This window comes from Cinclus cinclus, chromosome 9, assembly GCF_963662255.1.
Source record: "Cinclus cinclus chromosome 9, bCinCin1.1, whole genome shotgun sequence".
NCBI lineage: Eukaryota > Metazoa > Chordata > Aves > Passeriformes > Cinclidae > Cinclus > Cinclus cinclus.
In genome coordinates this window covers 4,036,826-4,054,246 of record NC_085054.1, presented here as the reverse complement: position 1 = coordinate 4,054,246, position 17,421 = coordinate 4,036,826, and the positions used below count along the sequence as shown (strand labels likewise).

The 17,421-nt window shown below is 38.4% G+C and overlaps 1 protein-coding gene across 1 annotated transcript in view; it reads left to right on the top strand.

Moving 5' to 3' along the window:
- The window catches only part of PARD3B (par-3 family cell polarity regulator beta), a 390,492-nt gene that overhangs the window by 179,391 nt on the left and 193,680 nt on the right, over nt 1–17,421 (top strand). The window contains exons 7-10 of the mRNA XM_062498095.1: nt 317–442; nt 5,004–5,359; nt 6,960–7,099; nt 7,878–8,006. Of these exons, the coding sequence (XP_062354079.1) occupies nt 317–442; nt 5,004–5,359; nt 6,960–7,099; nt 7,878–8,006 (751 nt within the window). The remainder of the gene's footprint in view (nt 1–316; nt 443–5,003; nt 5,360–6,959; nt 7,100–7,877; nt 8,007–17,421) is intronic.

Sequence of the window (17,421 nt, the reverse complement as noted above, 5' to 3'; positions counted from 1 at the left end):
CATTTTTACCTGGAGAGAGATCTAGATATTTTCCTCTGTTTCTCCAAATATAACCTGCAGGATGCTCAGGATGCTCCCCAAGCTCTAGCAAGTAGTAAAGCATAAGTGTGCAGCAATTTTTTGTGGCATTTTTTGGAATCCCCTCCTTTTTAATTAATCAGTCAGCTGAAACCTTTCTTTAGATTAAGAACTTCATAGATAGAGAGGCAGTCTGCTCTTTCATTTCATACGCAGTAGAGATTAATATCTAGTTTTAGTTGCTATAAGTCTGTATCAGCACAATAAGGATATTTCTCACCTATATTTTGCCTTTTAGGATGCTGGGACTCTTCATCCGTGGTATTGAAGAAAACAGCAGATCTAGGCGTGATGGTCTTTTCCATGAAAATGAGTGCATTGTGAAGATAAACCATGTGGACCTTACAGATAAAACCTTTGCACAGTAAGTGCTGGTTCAAGAATACTTTTAACTAGCCAGGATTTTGTACAGTGCTGTGTTTAAGTGATTCGTAAAGGGATTGATACTCATTTCAGGAAAAATGCCTATAAAATTGATCTGTGACAGAAACTTGGTGATTTTCTGTCTGAAACCTCCAAATAAGGTGAAATTTGAGAAGTTTTAGTGAACTAACTGTGCTTACTTAATTTAATAGCATTAAGTTTTGCAATTGCTGTCTTCCCTTTTTAGTTCTTCTGTTACTTTTACTATATATTCCTTTTGTAACTTTTTCTTCATAAGACTTTCAGAATGAGTCAACATCACAGCATGGTGTTTAATGTTCTTTTGCAAATGAAATAATATTTTTTTATTGTGCTGCAGCTTTTTGAGCATTAATTTTTTTAAAAAATACTTCTACTGTCAAACTATGATTACTTGAGCTAAATGGAAAATCTCACTTATGACTTTTATTAAAAGTCTGTTGACATTTATTATCCATCTCAATTTTTTTTTTAACTAACTGGTTGTTTTGATTATCTGTGAATTAATGTGGCATTGTTGCACAAAAGAATAGCCTCTCAAATTTCACAGATATTTGCTGTAGTAATTAAATAGAAATTTGTTTTTTGCTTTTAATCCATATGTTTAGACAACTGATTGATTGTTTATAATATAACAAAAATGTATTGAGATGTCAAGGGAGTCGAGGCTTAACTTTCTAAACAGTAAGCCAAATGTAGAAGGCTTCTAGACTAAAATCAAACATATAATTTTACAGTTAGGAATAAATATTTGCAAAATAGGTTTTCATGAAACCAGTGTAGTTCTGTAGCACAGGTGTTCTTGTTTCTGAGACTCTGCTTTTTTCCCTCCTGATAGCTTTTCAGTTACTGCTTTCTGCATATTGGGTGGTAAAAGCACTCTACTGTGTTACAGTATGTGCCATTCTCTTCCATCCATGGAAATTCCTGAACAAGATATCAATTTTAACAGAACATAATTGTTGGTATCTTATTAAAACATTTATTGCCCCCCTGTGCAATTTTGTAATGAAATTTTGCAAAGAAGGTTTTGCTTGAACCAAAACTTCTCTTTTCAAAACAGTATGTGATCCTTTCTTTACAATGTGTTGTATCCTCTGTTTTCTTCTGAATGTAACTAGATCACCAAAGGCTTTCAGTCCATGAGGTGGTGTTTTGTTTTTTTTTTTGGTTTTTTTGTTGTTTTTTTTTTTTTTTTTGTGGAGGACTATGCATGTTTTTCTCAAAAGTTACTAGATTTTGGGGCAGTTTGAAATACTTCAGGAAATTTTCTAGTTCTCTGTCAGGCTTTCCTTCAAAATGTGGCATGCAGGACACTTACTTTCTAGAAGCTTGTGTGAAGTTTTGAGAGTTGAAAGGACTATTTACCAGAAGAGTTAGCTTTGAGAGATCAGTCTTGTTAGACTCTCTTTCTGTTACTGGGAGAGAGAAAAATGAGTTAAAGGTAATTCAGAGCAGAGCCTAATTCTGTTTGGCTAAGTTTCCTTATGCTACAAAACCAAGTAGTGTGGTTGTAATGGCATTGGGTCTGAGGAGCAAGAATACAGGTGTTGAGGGCTCAATGTCTGTTTGGGAACTGGAGAGAACGTTTTTGGTGAGCTCTAGGCTATTCCCAAGTCTTGCATTGTTCTGCTGAATTGTTTTCCAAAATACCTTTCTACATCATCTCTCTTCCCTGGCTGTGGGGAATGGCTAAAGAAAGACTCTTTCCAGGTTGAAACTAATCTCTGTGAGCATGCCTTTTACTTTTCATCTTGTATGACATAACTGTACTAACTTGACAGAAGTCCAAGTTACAGAAATCCACAAATTTTAAAAGATACAGCACAGTATTGTTCCAATGACTGTTGACCCAGAAATAGCAATCAGATTCTCCTTTGAGAGGAAAATCTGTTGGCTAGTTTTCAAATTGACATTTCTTCGTAACCCTTGTGAAAGCTTTTTTAACACTTAGACTGTTACACTTTGTAATTTCAGCAGAGACTTTCTAGTACTGCTCCTGACAATTGCTTCTTCTGCAGCTTGTAACAGCAGCCTACTTTCTGTATTCCCATGTTTATAATAGCTGTATATTGGGACTGTTGGTCTGCTTTTCCATTTGCTGCTAATCTATTCAATTACATTTTGTTGTGCTGCAGAGTTTCTAGCACCTCTTTTAACTGACTCCCTTATTTCTTTAAAGTATGCACTTGGGGTCTCAAGAAATATAAATTTCTCCATTCATTATTTTTTCCCTTTGAAGTGCAGCCAGTTATTTTGCCCCTGAAGACTGCTTTTTAGACTTTCCCATAGGATGTCTTGAGTGATTTCCACTAATTTTTATTTGAAGGAGATCTTACGTTTTCTCTTGCATATATTTTAAATATTAATCTTTTGAAACTAAGTTATTAAACTACCTTGTAATATATGACCAAGTGGCTACTTGCAATGATGAAGATGGGGTGTGGAAGAAACACAGTTAAAATTTTACATCCTTTATGCTGCAAGTGTGCCATGGTTTCTACTATCAGGGTAAGGTCTGTCCTTGAGAACTGTGACAGACTATAGGTGAAGAGATAACCTATATCCCCTGCAGACACACTGGGGCACAGTCTGTTACAGCTCTGAAACAGAACCCTTGAGGGTGATGCTAAAAGAATGCTTCCCTACAACACTCTCCCTGCTACCTTTCTTTTCCAAGTTTGAGGTTTCTGTCTGGCAGCATCGCCTGTCAATGAATGTTGCTATTCTGACTCCTAATGCTCCTACGCTCAGTGTGGCAAGGACGGTTCTTTCTCCAGCAGTATCCATTGGGTCTGACTCTTGACTTCAATGTCTTCATGCTGCAGAAAGCCCTCTTAAAACAGCCTCTCCTTTCCACCACCTACAGCTGCAAGGTGGATGTACTGTGCAGCCCTGTTCATCTAGGAAAGCTGTAGGTGTGTTTTCAAGACATTTATATTTGCGGTGGCTTCCTTCCTGTGTCAGTGTAAAAAAAAATTCTTTCAGAAGTACTTTCAGCATTGATTCCTGTTACATAACTGAGTGCAAATCTAAAGCCAAGACTTCAGTGAAATACTGACTCAGACTGACAAACACACCACAGAAGGGTAGGAGATACGTACAGTGTTCTTAGAAGGACTCCATGATTTATTTAAAATCTAATGTAGCCATTACTTCCTCTCTTGCCCCAATTCAGTTAAGCAGAAGCCTTCATTTTTTCATTCTCATAGTGTGCTTCAGCTACTTCTTCTGTTTATATTCAAGTGGTCTTCTGCAGTATGGAAGAAAATCAGTCCACTTCAACAGCAGGCTTTCCTCTCCTACCTTCTAAAGGAAGAGCGAAGTCTCATTTGTTCCTTTAGAATCCAAGGTTTGTAACATAGCTTCAGTGACCAAATCTACAGGTTATTCAAAATCCAGGGAAGGCTTTTTATGTACAGTTCTTTTGGCCAACTTGTCTTAACTGCCTTCAAATGCATGGGAATCTAAGCACAGTGCCATTACCAGGGTATCAGTTCACAGAATCACAGAATGGTTTGAGTCAGAAGGGACCTCAAAGATCATCTCGTTCCAACCCCACAGGCAAGGACAGGGATGTCACCCACTGGATCAAGTTGTTCAGGGCCCCATCCAGCGTGGCCTTGAACACTGCCAAGGATGGGGCATCCACAGCTTCTCTGGGCAACCTGTTCAAGTACCTCACTACCCTCTTGAGTGAAAAATTTCTTCTTAACGTCTGGTGTAAATCTTTCTCTTGTAGTATAAAGCTGTTCTCCATTGCACCGTCACTATCAAGGGGAGTAGTTCCATTAAATGCTCTGACACAGTTTCTAGCATTGCATTTGAGCACATCTGTAAAAACATTGATTATGTGAAGTCTGCATATCCACTTAGCAACAGCTTGCTGCTTGAAAGATGTGGGTGATATTGACCTATTTATTTATCCATTTATATAGAAATACAAATAATTGCATCATTTTGATCACCAGTTTTCTTTCTAATGTATCCCATATCCTCATCCTATCTTATTGCTGTGGAATCAGCCAGCAGTTGCATTAGGGATTACAAAGGAATCTGAGGAGCAATTAGACTGGATTTGGGAAAAATGGAGAGTTGAGCTTGCTTGGAGTAGATGTATTCTCCAGAACAATTGGTGATGAGTGCTTGGTGTGCCTCTGTGCCAACAAGAAAATATGTAACAAGCAAGCACTTGGAAAAAGCAGCAAGCTCTAACTTCAGTAGTCTTTTGATGAGCTTTTGCCATCAGAACTTCCCTTTCTGATGCTCTATATGAAGAAATGTTAGTTTATTCTGGCTGATACATTTTCCTAGCATCTTAGGACTTACGACAGATATGCTGCTCCCAGTTGAAATGTAAGGAAGTGCTGTGGTTTTGAAATCTTGTTTCATGTGTACTTTTCTAAAAAAGGGACGCTGTAGACGTGAATGTAAGGTAAATTTTCATCTTATCTGTAAACAGCTTCAAATTTTGCCCAAATTTTCTAGTTTGTCATGTGAATTTTCATACCTTCCTTTTAAAGGGCTCAGGACATCTTCCGTCAGGCAATGAAATTTCAAAGTGTCATCTTGGAAGTCCTTCCTCCATATAACCGAGAACAGTATGAGAAGTCTGCTATTGCTCCTCTTTGTATGCTGAATAATGAAGAAGGAGTTGCAAAAACAAAATTTCCACCTCCTCTTCATCCAAAACCTGCTGTGAAAACAATTAGTATTTCTGGAGCAAGCTTGGAGTCAGGTGTACAGGGAACACTGCAACAAGCTAAGAGCCCCAACCTCCCACGTCTGGGTAGAAAGCCTTCTTCCCCCTCACTGTCTCCACTTATGGGCTTTGGCAATAAGAGAAATGCAAAGAAAATAAAGATAGACCTGAAAAAAGGTAAGTCCCTGGAGATGGTATAATTAATTCAGTATCGTGTTCTCTGTAGTGATACCTTAACTTGTAATTTCATGAGTGACATTGAAAATGTAAGCATGTTTTTTACCATTTAGAAGTTCCAAAACTTTCAAAAAGTATGGGAATGTAAACAGTGATGTTTTCTACAGTAGGCTTTCTCATAAATTTTGAATGTATGCTATCCAGATTTGCTGATCAGGACATCTCTGTTACTGACTGTGGAAGCAATTCCATTAGCAGCAAGTAATTTTAAGAGTAGTTCAGTCTTTTCGTAAGTACAGAATAAAAGTTTGAACTGTTTGCTGGTAATTTTAATTATTTTACTCAGCCTGCTAATTGACTGTAACACAGTTACGACATTCTTTTAAAGATATGTTTAAAAATCTCCTCTGGTCTTTTTCATGTTTTCCAAGAACTTCACCACAGATTTACTTATTTCCCTTTTTTTATTTTCTGCAAACCTTTTTTTTTTTTTCCCCCTGTCACATTTATTCAGCTGTTATGAGGCCAAATATGTGTGTATGTCTTTAATTGCTGCACCATGCAGCTGTCTGTCTTTGAATGGAATAACAGGTTTAGGAACATGTAGTAAAATGTGCTTAAGCAATTTCCAATTGGCATTTTTATTTTCTATTTAATTTCTTTCTCTGAGAGTTAAATTTGATCCTAAAAGTGGCCCTTTTGCAAAACTGTAATTTTATTCTCATAACACTTTATGAATGTAATCAACCTCTCATTTCTTAATTTTTGTTGTTTCTTTACTTAAATCACTCATTTTTACTTCTGAACTCTTCAGCTTTGTGTTAAGAATTTCCCCATTCTAGATCTAATGCTTTTGATTTTGAAACACTTATATTTTTAGAAATCCTAGCAATGTGATACTGAGATGATGATCTCTTTGAAAACTATCATATGGGTAGTAATATGGCTCAATATAAAACAATTTTTATGGACCCTGCTATTCCTAGTGATTTTAGTGGCTTATAAGTAATACCTGCTAATATTTACTTTACTTCCTAATTATTTTTTACAACATATCTGTTAACACTTGAGGTTATTTCCAAGCAGCAAGCAACTTCACTAATGGAAGCTTAGAAATACCACTTTGTCCTTTCTGAACAGCACATCAAGTTTTGCATTCAAATCACGTGATATTTTTCCCATTTACCAAATTTCAGTAAAACCTGCTGAATTATATTTATGCTCATGAATAAGCAATTCCAATTGCTCCGATTCCATGAAAAACGATTGACATTAAAGTGAGGACTAATATTGAAATGACCTAAAAAAATGGTAAATGCTTAAAGAGAGTGTTCTTTCTTGTTTTTTATTATGTGCTCACCCAAGTATTTCTATCTGTAGCTGGTGGAAGAGGGTTTTGGTATGTATTTTGAAATCAATAGACTTCTCCTCTAGACCATGCAAAAAACTGGCTCGTGTTTACAGCTTTTTGTTTGCTTTCTTTTTTTAAGAGTTAACCTGAATGAGTCTCTGGGATGTCCTGCTGACGGTTTGCTTACTTTCAATGATCATCATTTACATGTTGAAATTTATGTTGTGACTTCTTTGTCTGACATTCTAGGTCCAGAAGGGCTTGGTTTCACAGTGGTTACCAGAGACTCTTCAGTACATGGTCCTGGTCCAATCTTTGTGAAGAATATTTTACCAAAAGGTGCAGCAGTAAAAGATGGTCGTTTGCAGTCAGGAGACAGAATCCTGGAGGTTAGGATAAACCATTGTGTTTGCATTGCTTAAAATTGATCGCTAGCTTTGTCATAAATCTTTTATTTCCTCATACATATTATTGATGTATGGAACTACAATTCATGCCCTTGGTTAAAAAAAAAAAGTCACTCTCACAGCTTCTATGACACTTGTTTGTCAACAAGTGTTTTACACCATGAGGTGGAAAAATGGTTCTTTTCACAAGGGTCCATGGGGTGTTCGAGCAAGGGGAACCTGATAAAATCTTGGTTTTTAAAGCAGGTGAACATGCTGCTTTAGGACCAAAACATGTCTTGCCTCTTTAGCCACATCGAAAAATCTCAGGTTAATATCAAGCTGGTAAAGTGCTCATTTTAAGGCAGTTTTGCTCAAATCGGTCTGTTGAAAATGTTCAGGTATTTTGTGACTTACAATCTTATTATCTAATTGGTTCTTTCTACTTACTAACCTGAAAAAGCTCTTAAGGTAAACAGTTTTAATACTAAGGTCTTGCTTCTGCACTTTCCATCTTCAAAGTGCTTTACAAACTAATTAAGCCTCACAAACCGGTGGGTAAGTACTGCAGAGCTGCTTTAACAGATGGTGAGAATGAAGAGGAGAAAGGTTAAGTAATTTGTGCAGGACCAGAGGGGCAGGCAGTATGGGAGCTGTTGCTGATTGTTCTTTGCTCTCAGTCACCAATGACACCTGTGTTAGGTGAGAGGAACCTAATAAACGTGCTGAAAGGCAGTCACACCCCGAGATGAGACATCCTCTGTTCTTTTGTGGCTGGTAGGTGAATGGACGGGACGTCACCGGCAGGACCCAGGAGGAGCTGGTGGCTATGCTGAGGAGCACAAAGCAAGGAGAGACTGTCTGTCTGATTGTGGCTCGGCAGGAGGAGGCCTTTCTACCTCGAGAGCTGGTAAACTTCTTATTCTTTCCCAAAGAGTGGTTTTGAAACAATTCCGTGGTTAAAAACTAGCCCAAGATACAGAAATTGTGTCAGCTGAGAAATGCCAGCAAAAGGGTAAGCAGTCGCATAAGGCTTTTTTCCAAGAACTATTTATTCTTACATTTAATTCTGGGGGATATTTGATTTTTATCTACTGTAGATGCAATTCCACACGATCTGATTTTCCATCCCCAAAAATGACAGCATAACCATTACTCACAGGGGAATACTGTAAATTAATTTTGTAAGTGTGAGGTCAAGCATAACTAAAAATGGGTTATTCTCTTTCAGAAAAGCAACAAGCTTTAAACCAGAAATTTAAAGTGCATGTAACGAGCCTGGAGCTTATCAGTAACAAACTAGTGAGGGTGGCTGCCCCCAGGAGATGTCTCCTAAGCCAGGTGCCCAGCTGCAGGAGGAATAAAATTCTGCTGGGCTCCTCACAAATTTTGAAACAAGCTCTTCCCTGGCTGCTAGCCTTTGACTTAATGGACTTTTGCTTGTCTTTTTTCCATCTCACGTGCTTAATTTTCACTTTTTTTTTTTTTTTTTTATTAACACTGGCATGAAACTGCGTTGTCTTTTCTCTCACCTAGAGAACTGCATCAGGGTAAAAGTGCTCTCTGATACATGCTTGTTTCCCCTCAGGGAAGGTCATTTCTTTGGTTGCCGCTTCCTTATCTTGATTGATGGCTATACTTGACCTTTCATTAAGTCCCCAGGATAAGGGAAGGACAGCATTTCCTGCTTTTGTGTCATTTTATCTCCTTCAAGGAACACAAACCGCCTTCATCCTTTTCTTAAGATGCTGCCTTCTTGCTTTTCCTTTAGACTCTCATCAGGATCTTCTATAGAAATCCCCCGTTATGTTTCCTCCCAAAACCCTGCTGACAGTTTTCCTCATTTCCCTGTTACCAGTTGGACCTTGATGAGGTCAGGGTTGCCTATGATAGGACAGGGAGCTGGAGGGACATTCAGGTTCTCTCATGTGAGTCTTTTCTGCTGCTGGTGCCCAGTTTTTCTTGTGAGCAGTTACGAAGAGTCATGGCCAAACAATTTTTGTATCCATTTTTCTCTTTTACTGTGTAATTTTTAAGGAGCGTAATGGCAGTTTTCAACCTTGTAATTGGGCATTTGTTGTCAATGATTTCCAAAGCAGCAAAGCTGCTCACTGCATTGCTCTGCTGAGTAAGCCTTGAGCTGTAGAGTCAGTGTCTGCGTGGATCAGAGGGAAATTGCTGAATCTTCCAAGTACTAAGTTATCTATTCTGTGTAGAACCTCATTTCATTCACCAGGTCTTCTAAACAGGAGCTTACTTTTTGAAAAAGCTACCCATTAGCTTTAGGACCAGAACATGGTCCTAAACCCAATAGCAGTGTTTTCTTCTGTGTTTTTTAAATTACAAAGCACATTACTTAAAAAATGTACTTTAAAAAGTATGCATTCCTCTCTTTTCTCTCCTGTTCCCTCAACATTATACATTATTATGCATTGTCATAGTGCAAATTCTGCTGGAAATCACTGCAGCAGTGTGTGGGTATAAAAGATTGGAAGAATCTAAAAGTTGTTTATAATTTTTACCTGCCACAATTCTGTGATAATAAATTCTAGTTTCTACAGCAAGGATTAACTACCTTTCAAAAGGTGATTTACTTATGACTGGCATGATTGAAATCCAGGAAGAAGCCACATTTATCCTGCTGGCTTGACCTTCTCTTAGATTGCTTTCTCTGTGAAAGATTGATGCACGAGTGATGGCCCTCACTTTAACAGTGATGATGTGGATATTCAAATACTGCTCTGTGTTCCTCATTATCTCAATCAAGTACAGCATCATACAAATGAGAATTACTGAAATACATTACATAAATTCATGGAGCCAGCCCATTTATATTAAAAAGCCCTTCAGCAACATCTGGTAGCTTACAGCAAAAAGTGTGAGTTACCATCCCACTAAGCTACCAGATGTTGATGCTAACACAATGCTTGTTAGAATTCATGAGGTGTCTGAGAAAAGTCTGAACAAAGATTAAAAAAATAATAATTAAAATTGGTTTAGCTTTTTTGTTTGGTTTCAGCTTTAGTCATGATATTACATTGGCCTAATCCTCTGCTGCCTCAAAAGTTACAGTACTGTTTTATCAAAGAGGAGAAGAATGCCAGCACTTTAAATGTTTGTTTTTGGAAGGAAAAGCAGGGGATAATCCAATCTTTTTCAAGGACAGCTGTAACTGAGTGCCCTGATGGTGTAACATGCATGCAGAATTTACCTGAATACTTGGGGATTTTGTTAATGCCTGGCAATAATATGGTAATTGCTTTATATCAGACCTGTTCTTGCTTTGAGCAGGTCTCCAGGGACTGTAATCAGAAATGTTTTCTTTAGATTCCCTGCTACCTGTTGAAAGGAAAAGGAGAAGGGCCACCTAGTAAATGTACCCACACCCCACAGCTTCCTGTGGTAAAGATGCATCTGAAAGCTGGGCCCACTAGAAACCCACACCCAAAACTGCTTTTGAGCATGTTACTCCACTAGAACTGGGTTTTTATGTGCATTTGCTGGAGAAAAATCTGATAACTGCATGGGCACAAAGCAAATAATGTAATAAAGTCACACTGGATGGCATTTGGTTGCATGGGTTTGTAATAATATAATTTGACTTCACCTTGTAATAAAGCTGCAGCGTGGGGAAAGCTTGGTCTCAGGAATATTTTCACTCCAGTAAGATAGATGGGATCAGAGTTTGGGTGCTTTGTTACTGTGATCTGTGCTTATGAATTGCTAGCGAGTAGAAAAATACATTCAGAGTAGCAAGCCTTTGCCACAGCAACCCAGATGTGATATGGATGAGGATGAATCAGTGTTGCAAAAAAGCATTATTAAATTGTAAGGAACTGGGGCTTTGGTTACACTGGCCCATGCAACATCTGAGAGTTATACAGTTACAGCATAACAAGGGAAAAGAATTGAAAACCCAATATTTGTAGGGATGTTACTCCTTAAAAAAAAAAATAAATAAAAGGAGCCTCTAATGAGATTTTTTTAAATATATTGAAACAGATCAGTGAAGTAGAATTTTGACCAACCACAGGCTGTCCTCCTTATTATCCAGTTAGCCAAATGTTCCCAGTAATTCATGCCAGCTGTTGACAATGTAGCAGCTAAGTAAAGGGCTGATTCCAAAACTCAGGGGGAAGATCTTGATTTGCTTAATTACCACAGTCTATGGAGTGGCCAGTGATTAGTGTGTTCTTTAAGGTGCATTTGGGTTTTAAAGTGTGTAATGCTCTTTTCTAGAGGATGGTGAATATTACAGAAAGAATCTGAGTGAATAGGTTTAGATTTTCCAGCTCTTCTCAAAGTGAATGGAATGCACATCAAACTGTGGCTATCATTCTATTGTGTTTTGGAAATACAGTCTTTTGATCATGTGTGTCTGCTGCATCATGTAGTCTCTCTAGGGAAAATGTGTGGTCTGGAAGTGCCATTTCTTTTAATAATGATGCAAAAATTACTTAATTCCCCTTCTGTTTCTTTATCCCCACATTGGTAAAACAGGGAAAACTACTTGAATGAGAACAGCTCTGCTGGAACCCTTTCTGTGCTATGATCCTTTGCAATTCTTTATTCTGTATGATGCACACGAGCAGAGGAATGTGACTGTTCTGCAATTGCCAGAAATAGTATAGCACCAAAAATATTTGCAGGCATTTTTCTGTAAGTTAGAGCACATGGAATGTAATTTTTGCATAGCCTTTATTTTTTGTTTTAAAGATCTCTTTGACTTACCAGTTGCAGCTGTAATTGCTGTTTCTGTGGTTTCTTGGCATATTAACTGATTCCTGAAAAATGGGGGTGAAAGGGAACAAACCATCATTTTCATAACAACAGCTAAATGAACAACAACGTTACTAAACGTGGTATTGGTCTTTAAGTCTTTTTTTTTTTTCCTTACGTGTGTATTACACAAGATGGAAGGAAGTAGGATGAGTGGCAAGTTCAATTATGCATTTTTTTCTGCTTATCATATGATTAACTTACGTTTTAGTCTTCCCCCAGTTAATTTCTTCCACTGCCTTGAACTCACATGCCTGAAGGAAAACCAGTTGGCCTATTTGTTTTAATATTCCAAGCTTAATTTCTATTACTTCCTTTTAATTGATGCTTGCCTTCTTATGTGCAGGAAATAATAGGTGAAATTACAGCCTAGACTTAACCATTTTTGCACCTGTTTTTGTTGTTCAAAACTGTGATTCTAGTGCTCAATTATCTAGAAATGGACAAATAATTTCAGTCAGAAAGTGATTCCAGCAAGTACCTTTTTTTCTGTTGTGTTACCTCTGTTCTAAGGGAGATGAATTGGATAGGAAAAAAAAGAAATAGCTATTGAATTTTAATAGCATACACAAGGAGGTGTTCTGTGTAATGAAGATAGGGATATTGTGAATGCACATGGCAACTTTCACTGTTTATAAACTATGTAGAATTTTAAATATCCTGGGGGTTTTAAAGAAAAGTTTATTTTTGGACCTATTCTCTTCATCTGGAATAGTTGAGAAGTGAGTGTAGGCTGTGTCTACAGCAACATATATTTTTAAAAACAAAACATTGTGTAGTGCAGCCCCTCAAAGGTTTTCAGCTGTACTGTGTGTTTCAGAAGATGGTTACTATTTCATTATGTCTTAGAGTACTGGAAACTGTTCTTTCAGGTTTGTGGATTACTTGTGCTCTTTACAGAAGTCAGTGAGAGATCAGTGTTAAGAAGGAATGCGACCATCTTTCCTGTCACAGTGAAAAGTATCTCTCTATCCAGGGTTTGTGTGCAACTCCCTAATTTACCAAAGGGTAAATTGCTTGGTAATCCTTGTACCTTTAAAAAGTGGTTGTTTTTTTTGAGCTCTCATATGCAGCGAAGTGCCCATAATGGTACCAGCACAGCAAATGTGAATTTTCCATGTGATAGCAGTTGTCAGCCTTTTTGAGGCCACAGAGACCTTATTACATCTGGCCTACTATTGCTTTCTCTGTCAGGCCCATCAGAGTTTATGATCCAGCAATGATTTGCCTTTCAGAACCCACTGTTTCTATATTCCAGCAAATATGAGGAACCTTAAAAAGAATGGTCTGAAAGACCTGGTCATAACCTTCATTGCCTGCAAAAATCTCTGATGGTGCTCTGCCTGCTGGTAAAGAATAAGTTAGAGAGGATACAGGTAAGGAGAGGAAAGCATAATGTTACTTGTACTATTAGATAATACATTCATAAGATGTGTTATGGGATTACTGCCCAAAATTCCTGGGTTTAGGAACCCTACCTCAGAACACTGGGAAATGAAAACTGCTTGTTTGATAATATAAGTCTTAGCTCTGAGGTTGCCCAAAATTATTTCAAAGACCACTTTAATGTATGAAATCATAAGTGTGTATACATCAGAATAGAGGCATATGAAATCTAGTCTTCACAGAAATTGAGTCTTCATGTATTTAAGATACATTTACCCAGGTTTACAGTATTTGCATTTAATAAAACCAGAGTATTTGGACAATTTTTAAATCCCTCTAAAAAATGTAGAGCCTTGCCGTTTACAAGGGTCACCAGTTTTATTACATATAGCATATGAACATTTCTAAAATCTTTCTGTCTTAGAAAAAAGCTTTCCTAGGCTAACTTAATGTAAAACATGCATGTGGTGTTTGAAGTAGGCATAAAAGAATTATAATGCTTATTACTTTGTTTATTCTACCTTTAAAACAGTAAGCACTAAAATGAGTAAAGAGCTGGATTTGTATGTCACCGTGTTGTGTGACCTGTGCCTGGAATGAATTTTGAAATGATACAGTAGCAGCAACCCTGAATTCACCCTGAAAATGCCATGCAGCCTTCCACCTTCGTGCATGGTAAGATTTGAAGCTCTAGGTGTATTAACTGCATGAGGCTCCAGCTCTGTAGGGTGTATAAGGCACGACAGCTTACCCCATACTTGGGCTAAAAATGGGTGTTGTCACAGTGAGGCCAGCCTTGACTGAGGACTGAACTAGCTAATTTTTCTCCCTGCATTTCCTGCAGTTGTGTAGCTTAAAAGGTTAAGTGAGACAGCGTTGTTTTTTTTTTAATGTTCAGTAGCAGCGCACACCTAAGTACAAATACAAAACTTCTGCAAGGGCAAACCATTTCCTTGGTGGGCTCTCAGGTAGGTGAGTCAAGCAAACTGGGGAATCTCCATTCCTGAAATGCACTGTATCTACCTTGGATGAAGAGCTGAGTCTAGCTTTGTCAGTTTTTGAAGCTGTAATTCCAGAGAGTCTTCATAATTCAAACCAGACATATCCTAACATGACACAAATTTTTAGTGTACAGTGTTAATGTTAAAATTATCCAAGCATGCTATGATATATCTCCATGGATTTGCTACTGCCTTTCTTGTCTTAGCAGGGTGTGCCATTAGTGGCCATTTAGTTTTTATTGCAGTATGGAGTACAGATAATTTTAAAGAAGCCAGTATAAAATATGTCAGAAATGCTAAAGATGAATAAATGCAACGCTGATTTCAGTTATTTACTAGATTGTGACAAGATTACAACAGTGTATTAAGTGTATTACCTTTCAGTATTACTTTTAAGAGTGCTACAATATGTCTATTCCAAAATACAGTGCAGATTTTATAGTGACTGAATGACTGAGCTGTCAGCAGAGTATTTCTTAATTGTGGCTAAGTGCTTGGAAAGAACATGGAGCATGATGCAAATGGGTATCTTCTTTTCAAGCTTTTCTGCCAATAATAGTTATGTGGTGCCACAATTTAAATGTTTTTATCAGAAAGTCATTGCAAAAGCATGCAAATGTCTTATTTCCTTCATAAACCTTCGAAAATAACCCTCCTGGGTCTTTTGGCTTTTGCTGTCAGCTCTGAATGGCACCTCAGGGAGTTGACATCTCTTATCAGAAATGAGCAGCCAGGCAAGGGGCAGTCAGCATATTGAGAGGCCATAATAGTGTGTTGGTCAAGGGCACCAGACAGGTACTGAAAGGTCTCTTGTTGTGTTAAACAAATGCTATTTCCTTCCTGCCTAAGTGAGAGCTATTTTTTTTTTTTTTTGGTAAGCTTCTCTTTTGGTGAAAAACACAATAAGGATATATAAGGTAACCTTTCCAGTGAAAGATTAGCATTAGGTTATCATAAATCCACAGATTAAAAGTGCTGTGGTCAATGAGAACAAGCATTGTAAGATTAAATAAAAGGACTAATTGAAAGTGGTGTCCATGGTAGACAGGGGATTGACACAGTATTGTGTAGATATAACCATGGACTAAGTAGGAAGTTGAAGAATAAAATGTGCAGTACTTTTTTCAAAGGTTATAATTCTGATTGTACTGCTCTGGTGACTGAACAGTTGTGTATTATGGGAGCAGGAGAAGGCTAAAACTATTCTCTGTGGTCTTAGAAACACTGAGAATTTATTGGTGAGACCGTTAAAATTTTAGATTATTTTTAATAATCCTTTATTATAAGCTTTTAAATAAGAAATCAGATATCTGAGGTATAGGTGTGCTTCTAAAAATTAAAATCATTGGCAGAAGATTAATTAAATGTATCCTGAGACCCTCAGATAGGTACAGGTTTTCAGTCTGCCTTGCTGAATATTATTTAGTACTGTGTTATTAGGGCTTTCTGCTTTCATATCTAGCAAGCTCTCTGTTCTCTCACCTTCATATAAATTCTGCTGAACTTCTCTGTCTGGTTTCTGGTGATGCAGTAAATGTCAGAATTGATTTTACTGAAGTTGCATGCAGGCATATTGGTAGATTAAAACATTCCTGTCCTGATTTCCCTTGAGAGGGGTAGTACCTGTTTGGTTGTTTGCCCTGTTCTGTTTCACCAACAAATCTGGACAGCAAACGAAAAGATTTCCTCTTAGACATTTTCTCTCTCTTTCCTTCTGGTCCGGGAAAGAGAGAGGAGATCTTTGTCTTCCCAAAGCAATTGAGAGAGGTCGGGAGCTGCCTAGAATTCTGGATGGTGCAACCACAGCTTTGAGCAGAAGCTGTGGCTGGCAGACTCCTATAAATATTAGAGAACAAACACCACTGGGCTGCAGAGATGTGCGTATCAGGAGGGGACTGTTCCGAGCTTGTTGCAGCTGTAGACACCATCGAAAAATGACAAGCTAAGATTTAGCAAAGCTGAAGGAAGGACCTGCCCAGCAAGGACAAAATGAACACTGGAGACTGGTTCTTGAAATGTTAGGTTGTTTTTCAGTTTTATGTTGGAGGTTTTTTGGTTGTGGGGTGTTTGTTTTTAACTTCAACTTTAACTCAACTCTGTTGAGTACATTTTATTAATACGTAAGAGTATTCCTGTCTCGATGTACCCCTCTTAAAGGAAAGAAATAAGCAAGAAATTGTGCAAAGGGAGCAAGAGACCTGTGTGGGTCAGTGGACTCCTGTCATTACTCAAGCATAAGCAGGAAATACACAGGAGATGGAAACAGGGTCAGGTCACTTGGAATTAATATAGAGGGGTATTCAGAGTAAGTAAAAATGAGATAAAGAAGGCCACAGCCCATCTGGAATTAAATCTGACTGAGGATGTCATAGACAACAAGAAGAGCTTCTTCAAATACATCCATAACGAAAGGAAAACCAAGGATAGTGTGGGGCCATTACTAAAGATAACAGGGAGCCTGGTAACAGGGGGTGAAGAGAAGGCAGAGTTACCATTGACGAGGCCTGCCCTCAGGGTTCTCTGACCTGGGAGACAAGGGTAAAGGAATGTTGGAAAGAATTTCTCTTGGTCAAGAAGGATTGGGTTAGAGAATACCTAGGCAAACCAGACCCCCAGGACTGGAGGAAAACAAATGTCACCCCAAGTCTTCAGAAAGGGTAAGAAGGTAGACTCAAGGAACTCTGTTCACATGGATGACAAGAAGGTAATCAGGAGCAACCAGCATGGATTCACTAATGGATTCACATGCTTGACTAACTTGATTGTCTTTCAAAATGAAACAAGTACCTGGATGGATGAGGGACATTGTCTACCTCGAGTTCAGCAAGGCTGTCGACACTCTCTCACCTCATCCTCACAGGCCAACTCAGGGAGCGTGGACTGGGTGAGTGGACACTGAAGTTGATTGAGAACTGGCTGAGCAGTGGCACAGGGGCTCATTGGGTGCCTTGGTGTCCCCCAGGGTTCAGTACTGGGCCCCTTATCCATCAGTGGCTTGGATGAAGGCACAGATGCCTCCTCAGCAGGTTCATTGGGGGGACTGGCTGATCCCCCCAAGTTCTGTGCAGCCCTTCAGAAGGACCCTGACAGGTTGGAGAGGTGGGCAGGGAGAAGCCTTCTGAAACTCAACAAAGGCAAATCCAGGGTCCTGCATCCAGG